Source organism: Drosophila kikkawai, chromosome 4, assembly GCF_030179895.1.
Source record: "Drosophila kikkawai strain 14028-0561.14 chromosome 4, DkikHiC1v2, whole genome shotgun sequence".
NCBI lineage: Eukaryota > Metazoa > Arthropoda > Insecta > Diptera > Drosophilidae > Drosophila > Drosophila kikkawai.
Window position 1 is genome coordinate 1,072,250 of NC_091732.1, and position 16,974 is coordinate 1,089,223.

The 16,974-nt window shown below is 35.6% G+C and overlaps 2 protein-coding genes across 6 annotated transcripts in view; one reads left to right on the forward strand and one right to left on the reverse strand.

The window, feature by feature from the left end:
* Positions 1-10,811, forward strand: part of Pur-alpha (Purine-rich binding protein-alpha) — a 34,242-nt gene extending 23,431 nt beyond the window's left edge. For 3 of the 5 annotated variants that reach the window (XM_041776705.2, XM_041776704.2, XM_070287705.1), the window contains 5 exons: positions 8,805-8,907; positions 8,969-9,087; positions 9,183-9,304; positions 9,377-9,485; positions 9,545-10,811. In XM_041776705.2, coding sequence (XP_041632639.1) covers positions 8,805-8,907; positions 8,969-9,087; positions 9,183-9,304; positions 9,377-9,485; positions 9,545-9,700 — 609 coding nt within the window. In that variant the 3' untranslated portion in view covers positions 9,701-10,811. The remainder of the gene's footprint in view (positions 1-8,804; positions 8,908-8,968; positions 9,088-9,182; positions 9,305-9,376; positions 9,486-9,544) is intronic. The other 2 variants (XM_070287704.1, XM_041776708.2) reach the window with 2 other exon arrangements.
* Positions 10,812-11,217: 406 nt separating this feature from the next.
* On the reverse strand, positions 11,218-13,916 carry ND-49 (NADH dehydrogenase (ubiquinone) 49 kDa subunit). The gene is made up of 6 exons (XM_017181663.3): positions 13,737-13,916; positions 13,559-13,671; positions 13,392-13,501; positions 13,121-13,322; positions 12,803-12,990; positions 11,218-11,964 (listed from the first exon to the last, which is right to left on the reverse strand). Exons 1-6 carry the CDS (start codon positions 13,832-13,834, stop codon positions 11,275-11,277), a joined length of 1,401 nt encoding a protein of 466 aa, XP_017037152.1. The 5' UTR covers positions 13,835-13,916; the 3' UTR covers positions 11,218-11,274.
* Positions 13,917-16,974: the final 3,058 nt, after the last annotated feature.

Consider the following 16,974-nt stretch of genomic DNA (forward strand, 5'->3'; position numbering starts at 1 on the left):
GATCCCCTCCTTGTCCCTTCTCCTCTGGGGATATGGCGGCTTTTTTCTGGAGCCGATTCTGCGCCTTAGGCTTCATCCCCTCGCTTTGACGTTTTGGCCCGTCTTTACGCGGGTATCTGGTGCCTAGTTTTGGCGAGCAGAGAAGGTTTTCTTCCTTCTCTTTGGAGAGCTGCACACCAAGGTCCGAGTCTGCATCGACAATGGCACCTGAGCGGCTTAACTTCCCCTGCGTCGTTTTTATACATTGTGTACTTACCCGGAAAGATTTTGGAGCAGAGAATAACCGGTTTTAACCAGGTTTTTAGTATACAAAGTCACCTGGCATGCAAAAGAAAAACTATCAGAATTTAATTTCGAGAGCTTGCAGCGTAAGCATTCTGATAGGAAAGTTGGAGTGAAAATTTTAGTTTTTAGGAACTGTGGGAGCCCTACACCAACAGATCGTTTTTCCTTTATCTTGCCCTCAAACTCCTTAACTACAGCGTATTTTGGCCAAAAGTCACCAGAACCAATTGTTTTAAAAAGTTCTAGGGAGACACTTACATATCTTAAACGAAGAGATATCTTTGGCGTATAAAAATTAAAATTTTTTTTTTTTACGTCTGCGAGGTCAGGGGGAAGCCGTGAAACAAATATTGTTTTTAATGGCGGAACAGCGGTAAGGGTATTTGGTAACGCAACTTGAGTTGGTGCACCTGCCCTTATTTGACCCTGTGCAGCGATTTTTCGATGTCTGCGGTATCAGAGATAGAGACACCGCAGCGGACTCAATGGAAATAACTGGCGAAGCTGTTACCAATTCCATCCAAGCACATTTGGTTGCCAAATTATTATTTCAGAATTTCGGTTTTAAGTTTATGAAAATCGTATTATATACATATGTAGCTGCCATAGTACGATCAGCAGGTCTCGGGAAAACTGTTAAGCTGTGATTGTAAAACTAAGCTGTTTCTTTATTATAGTAAATTGTTTCTATTATATTTTATTCTAAATTATATTTATTTCAAGTTTTAGTTCCGGCTTTTCTGCTTTTTACTTTCACAGCTTTCGTTTCATTCTTTTCTCTGTACATATTTCGCAGCGCTTAAATTTTTTCGAATTTTGGAAACCGTTGAAATGTTTGGCGTCTATCCATAATTTCTATAAAAAGACCTTTGAGAGCGATATACATAGTTTCGCCAGACCTAAATGTCGGCATAACTGTCGAGTGTGGCCCAGTCGCGCAACGTGGATAAGAAGAGAAGAGAAAGAAGTGGTAGCCTGTAGGTGTCGCTGGCGCGCAGGCGCAATGACAGTTGAGTCGGTAACAGGAAAAGGAGAGAGTGAGAGAGACAGCTAGAGATTGTCTAGGATTGACGTTTGAGTGAAAAGTAAGAAAATGTGAAAAGGCAAAAGGAAAAGTGACGTGAGGACAGATACGTTTGGAGTGCGCAGGCGGACAGAACTCGCTGGCTCGACTACGGTTAAATTAAATAACGGTTCCCTCCGACATCAGAAGTGGGATTCACCATAGCCTCGCGGGCATTCTGATAAAGTGATTGTCGGTCGATATTAAATTCAGTAGCGCATCGAAAGCTTGCGCAGCCGCGTGGTGCGAGACACCGGAGTCGTGATAGGCAGTCAAATGCACTGGTCGCGTGTTGAGCCGGACGGTTGCAAGTGTCATCATTGTCGGCCAGAAAATTTGGGGAAGAATGGAAGACAACAACAACAGCACACGGGCGGAACTGCGGCTGAAGTGCCAAGAGCTGGAGTGACGCTCTTCAGGCGTGATAACAGTGGTCACATTGTATCTGTGTGCACGAGATGGGTATCAGCGGCTGCGAGCGGCAGCGGCAGCTGCATGTAGAAGCGAGTTGATTTGTGTGATTCAACAGTGACAGTATCGGGTGAGCCCTTTCCAATTATTCTTCGATTTGGGAGCTCAGTGCGGTTAAGAGCAATTTCGGCAAATACAGACTTATATATTCAGTCTGCTTTAGAAATTCGCCTAAAAGACATGAATAGTGCAGAGTGTCCCCACACACATGGTTTGGACATAAAGTTGTTGGTTAAAGATGGGAATAGAGATGTGTTTGATGGCAATGTTGTGGAATACGATAGGTTGTGCTTAGAATATCGGGAGCAATATTCGAAAATGGTTTCGGACAGTGGCCTTTGCCGCTTATGTCATACCCTGTGAAGGAAAAATGTTTCTGTTGAAAAATAATTAATTAAAAAAATTACGAGTTGCCGTCTGTTTGGTCTGCCGTGCCGTTTGGTTTGAAGAGTGCATCTTCTACCTTCATCATGCAATTGTTAAGGCGTTTGGAATTTATCATGATTATTTGCGATAGTTTACATAGATGACGTGTTAATCATGGCAAACTCGGAAGAAAAGGCTTTCCGAAGGCTGAAGGTTGTATTAAATGTGTTGACTGTACCAGTGTTGTCATTTAACGTTACCAAATGTGGGTTTCTTGAACCTACTACGCAGTATCTGAGCTATGAGGTGTGCGGTGGAGAAATCAGACCCAATTCCTAGAAAATCCTTACGTTAAAGGTCCGTCCTTTTAATCGGTGCAATTAAGAGACCGTCGTAAGACCATTTATTGAATTGGTGCCTTATTTTCAAAAACGTGTGCCTCGATTTTCTCAGATCATGAGACAGATTCTTCGGCTTCAAGTATCTTTAAGTCATTATTTCATTCAGATGAGAGTTTTTAGTCTATACTTATTGCAAATGTAATCATTTCAAAAAAATTATCTGAACATTGATGGACATACTTGAAATCGTATGATTTTAAAATAGAGTAGAGGAAGAGAAAGCGCAAGGCAAATGTAGAATTCTTTTTGTGTGCAGAATTCACGTGACTGATTTCAACTCCGATAAATAAAAATAAAGTGACGGAAAAACGTGTGAACTTAGAATAGAAATCTCAAATGAATGACTGATCAACATCAGGATTCAGAATTTATTGATATAGTTTATAAACAACTGAAGATAATTGAAATTAAATTGAGTTACGAAGAGGAGTATTGAAGTATACAAAGAGGTGTGAGGCAATGTTATCTGCCAGTAGTGTCCCTTAAATTTGGTTGATTAATAATCAAGGTTATAAATTCGTTATGTATTTGGGTGGAAAAAAAAATAGACTCAGCACTATTTATCAATATTGTTGGAAATGACTAAGTTTAAAGATTGTTGAAGGTTGTATCATGTGTAAAGTTTTAAAGTAATCATCTGGCTGGATACCAGGACCGCAGAGGTGATGGCAAGATGCTCTTGGCGGGGTGCAATTGCGGCGAACTGCACAGTTAGTAGTGCAACCAATGCAAGCCCTTAAGAGATGCCAATCGGACCCACCCTTTGGGCTTGATACCACCATATGACACAGAGAAAAGTATAAAGAAAAATTTAAAGTTAGTTTTGCCGGTTTGGTAAAATTATGCAAGGAAGAGCACTAAGTTTGATAAGGCAAGATTAATTTAAAATGGATAAATTGGAAATTGAAATTGTTACGAATGAGAGAGAAGAGAAAGAAAGAGATAAAGAAATGAAGATGGAGATCGGTACATTTTAAAATCCTTAACAAGCAAAAGAACTTATAATGCGCATGAGTTTTTGAGGGCATTGCCAAATAGACAAATAAGCAATGACGTTGATTGATAAAGATTTAGACGACTCAAGTGGAGATGCGTCTGATTCCCATGTGGGGAATGATGATATGGATGGCACGGTTGATGCCTTGGAATCCCAAGAGGGGATATAATGACCGCACCATAACAGAAGGAATTGTTATGGCGGGGGTCGGTATGTGGGTGTAAAAGGAAATACACCAGTTGATAAAGCTATGTAATTAGAGAAGTCTGAATTGAAAATTATGATTAAAATGAAGATGTAATTTGTTATGTTATCATGTTATCATGAAACCAAGATGCTTATTTTGTCTAAATGCCTCAATACTTATGTTTAGAAAATTAATGAAATGTTTGTTAACAATAAAATGTAACGAGTACTGAAATTTGAGAATACTGTGATTTAAAGTTAACACACGAGGACGTGTGTTTTGTCAGGAAGGCCGTGTCGGATCACATGAAACAGGGCCTACTTTATTCCTATGGTCAGAATATGTGAAGCGGAGCCTTTTGAAAGATGAAGAGAGCTTGTACTCTATTGGTTTCGAAAGGTTATCCTGCCAAAGAAGACACTAGAAGTGTAAGCGAGAGATCGCCGACTGAGGCACTCGTTGGTGGAATCATTTATAAGGCTATGAGGGTCCAGAGAGACCGTGACGCAAGAGGTGCGTGTGAGCGTTGCAAAGTGTGCAGCAAGAGCCTGTATAAATTGATGAAGACATGTTGAGTAAGAGTTGTGGTAGTGAAGTGGCGAGAAGAAATAAAAGTAAAGCTTATTTGACATAAATGAAACAGTTAAAATGAAATGTTAAGTTGAGACAAAAGAGAGAAACAAGAGAGAAAAATAAATGAAAATTACTGTTGTGTTTAGAGCTATTAGAAGACACGTCACGCGAGGACGCGTGAAATGTCAGGATGGCCGTGTCGGCGAGTTGGTTGCTAAGTGCAAATTTGGAAAGCTTGTTGCTATGGCAACAGAATTATTCGGCATGCTCAGGTATTGGTAGCCTGTAGGTGTCGCTGGCGCGCAGGCGCAATTACAGTTGAGTCGGTAACAGGAAAAGGACAGTAGACTGTCTGTTACTGAGTGAGGTCTGTTCGTCTGTCGCAACAATATGAGAGAGTGAGAGAGACAGCTAGAGATTGTCTAGGATTGACGTTTGAGTGAAAAGTAAGAAAATGTGAAAAGGCAAAAGGAAAAGTGACGTGAGGACAGATACGTTTGGAGTGCGCAGGCGGACAGAACTCGCTGGCTCGACTACGGTTAAATTAAATAACGGTTCCCTCCGACATACATATGTAAATGTAATGAAAGTTGTTATTGCTTTGTTTATGTTCAGCATACACATAACATACATATGTATGTTATATGCTTATAATTTATATTATATTAGATATTTTAAATCCAAAATGTAGTTCTTTTTTACGTTTAAAATATATGTATCTTTTTGACATTTATTAAAAAGAAATTGTAATATGATTAATATATGTATATATATGTTTTATATATTCTGTTAATTTTCTCCATATTTTTACTATCGGAATGTTTTGTTTTCTTATCCTTTCTTTTAGCTGACTTGTTATTTATTTATTTTTTTTTTTTTTTTTTTTTTTTTTTTGTAAAAAGCAAACAACGTGAAGAAATGCCTAATGCAGAAAATGTTAAATCTAATAGGGTCTTTCCACACACCATGAAAGCGCATCCACCGTCCGTTAAACAAACGGTCCATAAAGTTTTGCCATTCCGAATTTTCTCAAATGGACCGGGATCTAAATCTAACGACCGTTTGTTTGGCGATAGTTTTTCGGTTCAACTCTGATTTCTTCTTCTTAACAGTGAAAATTTGGCCAACATTACGAAAATGTCAACAAACTTGGCTAGGAACAAATGAAATATGGAATTTAAAATGTGGCGCCAAAGCTACAAGCATTCCCAAAATAGTTGTTGCCGTTTTTGTTTTTTATTCTTGCCCCAAAGTGTCCCCAATCGCTACTATTTAATATAAAACGGCTCTACTTTATCTTATAGATTTGGGAAGACTATACCACCCATACACACTCTTCGGGAAATTTGCTCTTTGTTATACTGTCTTCCCACACAGCACATTTGTGAGGAAACTCGTGTTCTCACACAACATTAAAGCATCATCCGAACAGCTGTGGCTCATGAAAACGTAAACAACGCACTATGGTTTTTTTCGCGTTTTTTTTGGCATAAACTCTAATTTTAAACCTATTGATCTGAAATTTGGTTTGTATACATTTTTTAAGCTTTTATGATGACCTACCAAGTTTCAAATGATTTGGGGCACTATTTCATATAGCTGCCATATAACCGATCTGGCCGATTTGCACCAACTTTTTTGTTTTTCAAGCTATTGCTTTGAAATTTGGTTTGTATACATTTATTAAGCTCCCAAGATGACCTACCAAGTTTCAAATGATTTGGTTATATTTTAACAAAAAAACTTTTTTGGGCGAATCGGCCAGATCTGTTATATGGCAGCTATATGAAATAGTGCCCCAAATCATTTGAAACTTGGTAGGTCATCATAAAAGCTTAAAAAATGTATACAAACCAAATTTCAGATCAATAGGCCTAAAACTGGAGTTTATAGCAAACAAAACGGGAAAAAACCATACTGATATGGTACTAGAAAATTATGATTTTTTTCGAAAACGTGTGGATTCGGACAAAAACGGTTAGTTTCTCATTAATCTGCACACTTTGGTTAATAGTTTCTCATTTACAACTTTTTGCAACTCTTTGCCATGCAAAAGTACTGATCCACGAAACACAGCTACACTTGTTAAGCTCGTTCTAAAAATACACGTAAACAAAAGACGGTACAATTGGACAAAAACACATAACAACGACAGAAACATTGGTAAACTTTAGTTTTAAATACCTGGACAATCGTTTTCCATATTTATTCATTTAACATCTTCGTAAACTTTTGCCACAACAAACTATCAAAGTCGCACAATTTTTCGCGCCAATTTCATACAAAACAACTGCTACATAATCGGCTGACTTTAACAGCTGGCCAGCAGAACAGTGTTGCTCCATATGTTAAAGTTACATATTTTTTTATCTATCTAGGGTGTTTAAAAATTAAAAATAAAAAAAATTTTAAGATACATAAAAATAAAAAAATTGACTTTATGCCAAAAAAAACGCGAAAAAAACCATAGTGCAACGGCTGTCGAATTGGCAGTTGCAAATTTGAAATGGAGCATTTACCAACTATTTTGGCTGTTGTACAACAGCAAAATGCACAGATTGCGTAAGAATTTATCCGCACTAAATTTAAATGAATTAAATGACAAGGAATTTTAGTTTTTCTAATGATTTTTCTCTAACAAAGAGCAAATTCCCAAAAGAGTGTCTATAGGTGGTATAGGCATCCAAAATCTTTAACATAAGGTAGAGGTAGGCGGTTTATATTAAATAGTAACAATTGGGGACATATTGGGCCAGAATATACAGAAAAAACGCCAACAACTATTTTAGGCATGCTTGTAGCTTTGGCGCCACGTTTTAAATTCCATATCTCATTTGTTCCTCGCCAATTTGTTTACATTTTCGTGGTGAATGGTCAAATTAAGAAGAAGAATCAGAGTTGCACAGAAAAACTATCGCCTAACTATCGCCAAACAAACCGTGGTTAGATTTTAATGTTGAACTAACGCCGGTCCATTTGGGAAAATTCGGAACGGCAAAACCTTATGGACCGTTTGTTCAACGGATGTTGAATGTGCTTTAATGTTGTGTGGGAAGACCCTATTAGAGAAAAAGCATTAGAGAAACTCAAATTCTTTGTCATCTAATTAATTTTAAGTTAGTGCGGATAAAATCTAACGCAATCTGTGCATTTACGGTTGTACAACAGCCTAAATAGTTGGTAAATGCTCCATTTCAATTTTTCATAAGCCAATTCGACAGCCTTTGTTTAGGTTTTCATGTGCCACAGCAGATCGATCAGCTGTTCGGATGCAGATACACTTTGACGCAGCTCTGTGGGAACAGAAGTTTCGCATCTGCGAAAAATCCCAATCGTTCCTCACAGATGCGCTGTGTGGGAAGACAGTATAAGGTGGGGTCAGCAATAAATTTTTTATATAATAAGTACCTGCCAGAATGATCTTGTGGTGATGTGGGATCAATTTACTTTTCATTCCGGCCAAACATAGGTACATACGAAAAAATCGTACGATTTCGAAAACCGAAGCACCGATTTTTCGATTTCAGAAACGAAAAAATTGTTCATTTTCAATTATCGGAGCAGACCTGTCTGTTTCTAAAAATTTTCAGATCGTTCCTATGGCAGCTATATGATATGCGTTTCGGTCCGTTCCGACTTATGTTTATGAGAATAGTCAGAATGTCTGTAAAGTTTCATACAAATAGCTGCAAAACGGGCAGACTGACGGACAGATGGACATGGCTAGATCGACTTTGATAATGCTGATTAGATTATAATACCTTTCAAGGGTATATTCCCTTTTATCTTTATTATATAGATCATTTAAAACAAGAAAGGAAGCTAACTTCGGCACGCTGAACTTTGTATACCCTTGCAGATATTATTTTATTACATTTTACCTTTACTTTTCATGTTTACAGCTTGACAGTTACAGTTTTACATTCCCAGCTTTACATTTTCTCTACATCTACCGATCGTTTCTATGGCAGCTATATGATATAGTTGTCCGATTTTCTTAAAATTTATACTGAAATTCTGAAATAATAAAAAAAGCGTATATCTTAGAGTAGATAAAAATACATTGAAAAACAACGAAGATATAGTCGTCCAATTTTCATAAAATTCTGAAATAATATAAAATGACCATATCTCAAAAATAATGCAAAAACGTTGAAAAACAGCTGTTATAATTTTTTTTCCGTTTTGACATATATAGCAGTGAGAGTTAATAGAAGACTATATGCAAAGTTTCATTCAGATAGCTTTAAAACTGAGGGACTAGTTTGCGTAGAAACGGACAGACGGACATGGCTAGATCAACTCGACTGTTGATGCTGATCAAGAATAAATACACTTTATAGAGTCGAAAGGGTCTGACTGAAATTTGAATACCCTGCAAGGGTATAAAAATATATAAAAATTGGTTAATCCCCTAATAAGTATGATGAAGAAATCCATATAATGATGTATAATTTACAGATTGGTGCCGATGGCCGACGAAGTCAAATTTATTTGGCCCTTTCAACGGCAGCCGAATTTCGTGATCACTTGTCATCATTTAGTGATTACTATTCTTCTTTAGGTATTTTTTATATAACTTATATTATAGTAAATAATAATTAAATCTTTTAAAACTAATACAGGTCCGCCAAATACTGACAATTTACCGGAGGATGGTAAACTGAAATCTGAAATGATGATTAAAGATTATCGAAGATATTACTTGGATTTAAAGGAAAATGCTCGAGGGCGGTTTCTACGGGTAACTTGATTAATTAATTAATTAATTAATATTACAAATGAATAATAAAACAATCTATTTATTAAATAATTCTTTCAATAACGATTATAATATAGGTGTCACAAACCGTAACCAGAGGTGGACCTAGATCTCAAATAGCATTGCCGGCCCAAGGGATGATCGAGTTTCGTGATGCACTCACCGATTTGCTAGAAGAGTTCGGGGCGAACGATGGAGGGTACGGAATGACTTACTTTTATTTATTTATTACTATTTTTTGTTTATTGCCGTTTCTTTCTTTTTTTCTTAGTAGATTTAAGGGAGATTTGCCAGAGGAACGACATATGAAGGTGGATAATAAGAACTTTTATTTTGATATTGGACAAAATAACCGAGGTGTCTACATGAGGATTAGCGAAGTGAGTATATAATATGTAATAACACAAAAAAAATGTTATATTTATATCCATATTAAAAGGTAAAAAACAACTTTCGTACATCGATAACTATACCGGAAAAATGCTGGATACGCTTTCGTGACATATTCAATGATTATTGTGAGAAAATGAAAAAATCGTCCGAATCAATTACTGCCGATATAAATCTACCGACATCCTCTAATAGTCTTAAATAAATTCGCGTGATTTCTATGCTTAATATAGCAAAAGAAGGAAATATATTAATTAATGGCGATTGACCAAAATTGAATAACTTAAAGCTTACTAAACTTTGAGATATGCGAATGATTATTAAGTTTATTTTTATTTGACTTCCTTAGCATTTAGTAAAAAAGATCAATTTAGTTATTTTTATCGATAAAAAATTATTTTTACAAGAAACTTGATTATTTCCGTAAAATATTAACAATAAGTATTTATTTAAATACAAAATGCTGTTTCTAAAGAACAAACGTTTGGTTTCCTGTGGCCTTCCTTTGATTTATTATTTAGCTTTTTAAATTTTTTTAATTTCCAACGTGTACTATTTAAAGCACTCTTCATAAAAAAATATAAATACGCGCCAGTTTAGACTATAAACAGCTCTCTCAGTAAGATCATTAAAATATATGGATTATATGAGGTTTATGTAGTTAAAAAACACACAATTTATTGTTAAAGCTTCTAGAAAACAAAAATGTTATTGAATATAAAAAAACACGTCAAAATAAAACTCCTAAAAGCGTTTTTAAAACAAAAGTTTCAATGTGATCACTTAGAATATAAAAAAAATAATGAAAAATAAAATAAATGCATAGCAAAGCGTAAAATTTAACACCTACCGAAAATAAATTTCCTAAAAAGGAATGTCTCGTGTACAGATTTGCAAATGCAACCTAACAAATTAGTGCTATTGAATATAAATAAATTAAATACATTTAGTGCTATGCAAAGGTTAAGGGGGTATTCCGATTTCAAAAAAAAAGTTAATTTACTTAATATATCTATATAAATTGTATTACAATTTGTATTATTTTTATTTTGTTTCTTAATAATACAATTTTAAGCATTACATCATATGAGAGTCTCATGGCAAATATGTGACTATAAACCAAACGAGAATCGTATAAACATTAATTTACCTGGCAAAAATGAATTAAAGTTTAAAGAAAAAAAAAATTGGTTAAACTATAAAATAGTGAGTGTATTGTATATCTTCAATGTTGTTTGGCAATGGCATCCATAATTGTAATATTTTAAGAGTTTTGTGAAAAGAATATGGTAATAAAGTTTAATTAAACCGAAATATATCTAAAAATATGTATACATTTAGATCAATTTAAATCCAGATTTCAGCTGCACCATCGATGGTTCTCAAACAGATATCCTCAATGTGTATAATATGTAGTATTATATACATATATATACAAGACAAAAATACACATTCTGAATTATTAACAAAGAAAATGTGCAGTTTATTAATAAAACTAATGCCAATGCAAATACTAATATTTTTTACAATTTTAATATTAATGAAAAATCTGTAGTTTTCTTAAATGTGGATTTTATTCTAAACACTGCTTCTTCTTTATTTTTATAAACCTGAGGTCACCATAGATGGCTTGACAGCTTTAGAGTCTAGACCAAACCATTCAATTGCACAAACAATTTCTGCAGCAGAAATTACCTTATTATAATTTCGTAAAAACACAAATTTTTCTTCGCAGTTTTATTATTCATCAATATTTTCAATTTATAATTATTAATAGATCTAACGATCTATTTCCCCAAAAACAACATCCAAAGTACCAATAATGGCAACTACATCAGCCAACATATGTTGTTTGCCAATCTTTTCCAGCGCCGCCAAATGAGCAAAGCCGGGAGCCTTGATCTTGCAGCGATACGGACGACTTGAACCATCAGAAACAAGATATACTCCAAATTCCCCCTTTGGAGCTTCGATGGCGGTATATGTAGCCCCTGGAGGTACTTGATAACCCTGCGTGAATAGCTTAAAATGATGAATCAACGCCTCCATTGACGTCTTCATTTCGGAGCGCGAGGGTGCCGTCACCTTGGCGTCGTCCGTTTTAATTTCTCCTGCTGGCATTTGATTTAAGCATTGATCGATAATCCGAAGACTCTGACGCATCTCCTCCACGCGGCAAAGGTAGCGATCGTAGCAGTCGCCTTTGGTGCCTATAGGTACATCAAAGTCAACCAGGTGATAGGCATCGTATGGCTGCTGCTTGCGCAGATCCCACTTGATTCCAGAGCCGCGAAGCATGACCCCGCTGAATCCATAATTTAGGGCCTCCTCAGCGGTCACAATGCCAATATCTTCGGTTCGTTGCACCCATATGCGGTTTGTAGTTAGGACATCTTCCACTTCGTCTAGACGTTCCGCAAACTTGGATGAAAATTCATAAATATCATCCATAAGGCCCAATGGCATGTCCTGCAATAAATCAGTTATCAATTATGATGTATCTAATATATTCTCAGAATTGGATCCCTTCAAAATACTTCCTTAAAAAATGTCCAAACACTACCGTATAATTTATGGCATGCCTGCAATTGTTTTAACGAAATCTAAATCTAGACTTTAAGTTATTGTGTACCAAATTTTAAAATTGAATTTTTTAGGAGAGCGCTTTTAACTTGGTGATACTCATACATTTAACACCGAACGAAATCCGATAAGTAAGACTTGGACAAAGTATTCTTGGGACAAAAGTTCTTTATAATAAATTTATAAAAAAAAAAGTTCTTATAGTCCGGAAAATTTGATTTTTTGAAAATTTGATTTGCATTGATTTAAAAAATTATTACATTTTGAGTTTGTGAACTTGTCAAGCATATTACACAGGCAACTTTTTAAAACTATGAACCGGAATATATGAACTTTTCCGGAGATTTTTGATGTGCCGCCTACAGAAGACCTAATAGAAAGCCGTTGACAACTAATAAAAACCTATAAAAATATTATACAGTAAGGATTAAAAAGATATGTTTCCTACTTTTTGTTAAACAGTTTCATAAGTTTCATGGACACAACAAAATATATGTTCTATTATTTCAACAAAACCTATAATTTAAAAGTCAATCGGCTGTACGTCAGGTTTTCGAGATATTTGTAACTTTTGTTTTTATAACGATTCGTTCGACATCTTAAAGTACTTGTATTGAAGACTGATTGAGCTCAGCGCAACAACTTTGGGAAAAGTATCATCCGGTTTTTGTTTCTGTGTATTTCTTTTTACCGGGCTGTCTTATATATTGTATAATGGTCTTACCAACGAAACGCCACCAGGTCGAATGTAGGCAGCATGCATGCGAGCTCCCGAGACACGCTCATAGAACTCCATCATCTTTTCGCGCTCCTCGAAAAGCCAAAAAAATGGCGTTAGAGCACCAACGTCAAGAGCATGAGTTCCCACAGCCATTATGTGGTTCAGAATCCTGGTGATCTCGGCAAATAAAGCTAAAGATAAAGTTTTTTAAACGAGGTTGTATTTGCTGTGATGTGTAATCTCATTTGAAAAAAATTTTAAAAGCGGTATATTACTGGTCAAGGCTACATAACTACTTTGTTGTCTTAGCTTCAAACTTACTTCGTATGTACTTGGCTCTTAACGGTACATCTATGTTAAGCAGCTTCTCCACTGCCAACGAATAGCATTGTTCATTGCACATCATCGACACATAATCCAAGCGATCAAAATACGGCAATGCCTGCGTATAAGTTTTGTATTCAATTAGCTTTTCGGTGCCTCGATGCAGTAAGCCAATGTGGGGATCCGCACGCATAACAGTCTATAAATATGTATGATATTGCATGTATAAACTGTAAACATTTACACACTTAAATTTACATTTACTTACCTCGCCATCCAGTTCGAGCACCAACCGTAAGACTCCATGAGCAGCAGGATGTTGGGGGCCAAAATTAAGGGTTAAATTTCGTACCGATTTCTCCACGGGCGTCACCTTGCCTAATGTTAATGTTAGTTAAATGTTAAGCGAAGGATTACTGGATGTTAACTACACACTGTTCCATGGTGGGACACTCCACAAAGATGTCACGTCGTCGGGATACATCACGGGTCCACTGAATTGCTTCATGAATTCTGGGTCTGGATACCATTTTGCGGCGCCGCGAGTACTGAAAAGGTTGAAGTTTATGTATTAAAACAATACACAAGTTATTATGTAAGCGTTATTTTATACTTAAGTACGTTCGATGTCGCTGCTGCAATAATATGTGGCCGCAATCGCAAACGAAATACTCCGTCGAGGGAGCGTCTTGTAATATTGGCTAAAGCCATAGCTTTAAAATTATATCAAATATTTATTGCAGATTCTTTTCGGCAATTCCGTTGATCAAACAGAATAGTGTGACCAGAGTTGTTAAGGAATAAAAAATTGTTAATTTTCCTACTTGTTAAATATAATTAGTAATTAGGGATATTCTTTAAATATGACAGAGTTCGTAGTCCTAGTAGTAACGTAAGCAAAATTCGTTTACAAAATTATATGAACTAAATTTTATACATTTTTTTTTTAACACCAGCGTGACCAAAGAAATAAAGGAAACCCGTGTGTTTTGTGAACACACTTTATGAAGTAAAATGATTTATTTATTATTTATTATTATTTATTATTATTTTTTATTATTTAAATAAACCTTTTTCTGCCGGATAAAAACAGCGCTTCATGCAAGAAAAGTATTTATTTTTTAAACTTACCTCCATCTATAAATATAGTGAATATGGGTATACCCTTGACTACTGAATGTGTGAATTAATGAAAATATCAGTGATGTATGGCAATAGTTTGCCGTTATTATTAACTGAAAAAAGACTTCTCACATACAAACTGCTGAAAATATCGACTTATTATCGCCGATATTTTCAATAATTCAGTCATTTTTACTTTCTTCCCACTCAGCCCAACTGTGTGAAACAGTTGAGATTTTTCGCAGATGTGAAAAGTGTGTTTTCACTGACATACATTTACATCTGACATCCGAATACAGTTGATCGATCAACTGTGGCACATATACAACAAAATCAAAGATGGCTAACTATTTAACTATTTTGGCTGAAAATCCACAAATTACTTCATATTTAATCTTAACTAAATTAAAATGGATTTTTATGATGAAGAATTTGGGCTTCTCAAATGATTTTAATTTGACTATTCATTTCGAATATGTAAAGAAAAAATGGCGAGGAACAATTACAATATACAAACACATATATGTAAAAGCAGTCCCAAATAACTAGTCTACTACTATTTAATATAAAAACCTAGTTCTAGTTCATTAAATAGCTTTTGGGAGCCTATACCACCATGCACACTCCTTGGGAAATTTGTCTTTGGTTAATTTTAATTTAGTATGGATAAAATCTAAAGTGATCTGTAGTTTTTCTTGTTATCAAACAGCCTAATACTGTCTTCCCACACAGCGCATTTGTAAGGAACGTTTGGGATTTTTCACAAATGTGAAACTCGTGTTCCCACACAACATTGAAGCGCATTTAGCATCCGAACAGCTGATCAATCAGCTGTGGCTCATGAAAACGTAAACAAAGGCTGTCGAATTGGCAGTTGCAAATTTGAAATGGAGCATTTACCAACTATTTTGGCTGTTGTGGAACAGCAAAAGGCACAGATTGCGTCAGAATTTATCCGCAATAAATTTAAATGAATTAAATGACAAGGAATTTTAGTTTTTCTAATGATTTTTCTCTAACAAAGAGCAAATTCCCCGAAGAGTGTCTATAGGTGGTATACGCATCCAAAATCTTTAATATAAGGTAGAGGCAGGCGGTTTATATTAAATAGTAACAATTGGGGACATATTGGGGCAAGAATATACAGAAAAAACGCCAAGAACTATTTTGGGCATGCATGTAGCTTTGGCGCCACATTTTAAATTCCATATCTCATTTGTTCCTTGCCAAATTGTTTACATTTTCGTGGTGAATGGTCAAATTAAGAAGAAGAATCAGAGTTGCACCGAAAAACTAGCGCCTAACTATCGCCAAACAAACCGTGGTTAGATTTTAATGCTGAACTAACGCCGGCCCATTTGGGAAAATTCGGAACGGCAAAACCTTATGGAGCATTTGTTCAACGGATGCTAAATGCGCTTTAATGTTGTGTGGGAAGACCCTATAAGTAGTTGATAAACTTTTCATTTTACTCTCATATCAGCCGCTTCAGCCATCTTTGTTTATGTTTTAGATATGGCACAGCTGATCGATCAGCTGTAATATTATTATGATACTAGCGCATTAATTATACGGGCATGACACTGGTGCATTAATTAGAGACTTCATTAAAGATTTGACAGCCTATAGCGTTTTACACAAGTGCGAGCAAGACGACTATATGGCGCTCTAATGCATTAGGATAATGCATTAGCTACTTCATTGCCGCGATAATCGATAGATCTATATAGAAATACTAGATACTCGTTAACAAAATACGGGTTTAATGAAGAAAATTGTAATTGAAAAATGTATTAGCCAGCTCATTGACAGTATGGTCTCACAATGAGAAGTTTATTTTTATTTCATTTCGCTTGTTTTTGAACTGAAAATATATTAGAAAATTAGCAAAAATAATATGTTTTGCGGTAACAAGGTTCTTGCGCTGTAAAATGAATTAAAATTATTTTTTTTGTGTTCCCACACAACATTAAAGCACATTCAACATCCGAACAGCTGATCGATCAGCTGTGGCTCATGAAAACGTAAACAACGGCTGTCGAATTGGCAGTTGCAAATTTGAAATGGAGCATTTACCAACTATTTTGGCTGTTGTACAACAGCAAAATGCACAGATTGCGTCACAATTTATCCGCACTAAATTTAAATGAATTAAATGACAAGGAATTTTAGTTTTTCTTTTGATTTTTCTCTAACAAAGAGCCAATTCCCCGAAGAGTGTCTATAGGTGGTATAGGCATCCAAAATCTTTAACATAAGGTAGAGGTAGGCGGTTTATATTAAATAGTAACAATTGGGGACATATTGGGGCAAGAATATACAGAAAAAACGCCAACAACTATTTTGGGCATGCTTGTAGCTTTGGCGCCACGTTTTAAATTCCATATCTCATTTGTTCCTCGCCAAATTGTTTACATTTTCGTGGTGAATGGTCAAATTAAGAAGAAGAATCAGAGTTGCACCGAAAAACTATCGCCTAACTATCGCCAAACAAACCGTGGTTAGATTTTAATGTTGAACTAACGCCGGTCCATTTGGGAAAATTCGGAACGGCAAAACCTTATGGACCGTTTGTTCAACGGATGTTGAATGCGCTTTAATGTTGTGTGGGAAGACCCTATAAACCGACTTATACTAAAATCCATTTCATTGTTGATGCTATCCTTGAAATGCATATACGGAATGCGTTTATTTATTATCTCGCAACGGTCACACTTTCGTCTGTCAGA

What these genes read in the sequence shown, in the direction of transcription:
- ND-49 (XM_017181663.3), bottom strand. Translation starts at nt 13,834, where the DNA reads ATGGCTTTAGCCAATATTACAAGACGCTCCCTCGACGGAGTATTTCGT. An exon ending in GCGACATCGAACGTACTTAA is followed by an intron (nt 13,672 to 13,736) that starts GTATAAAATAAC and finishes CAACCTTTTCAG; the next exon opens with TACTCGCGGCGCCGCAAAAT. An exon ending in AAGAGCCAAGTACATACGAA is followed by an intron (nt 12,991 to 13,120) that starts GTAAGTTTGAAG and finishes CTTTATCTTTAG; the next exon opens with CTTTATTTGCCGAGATCACC.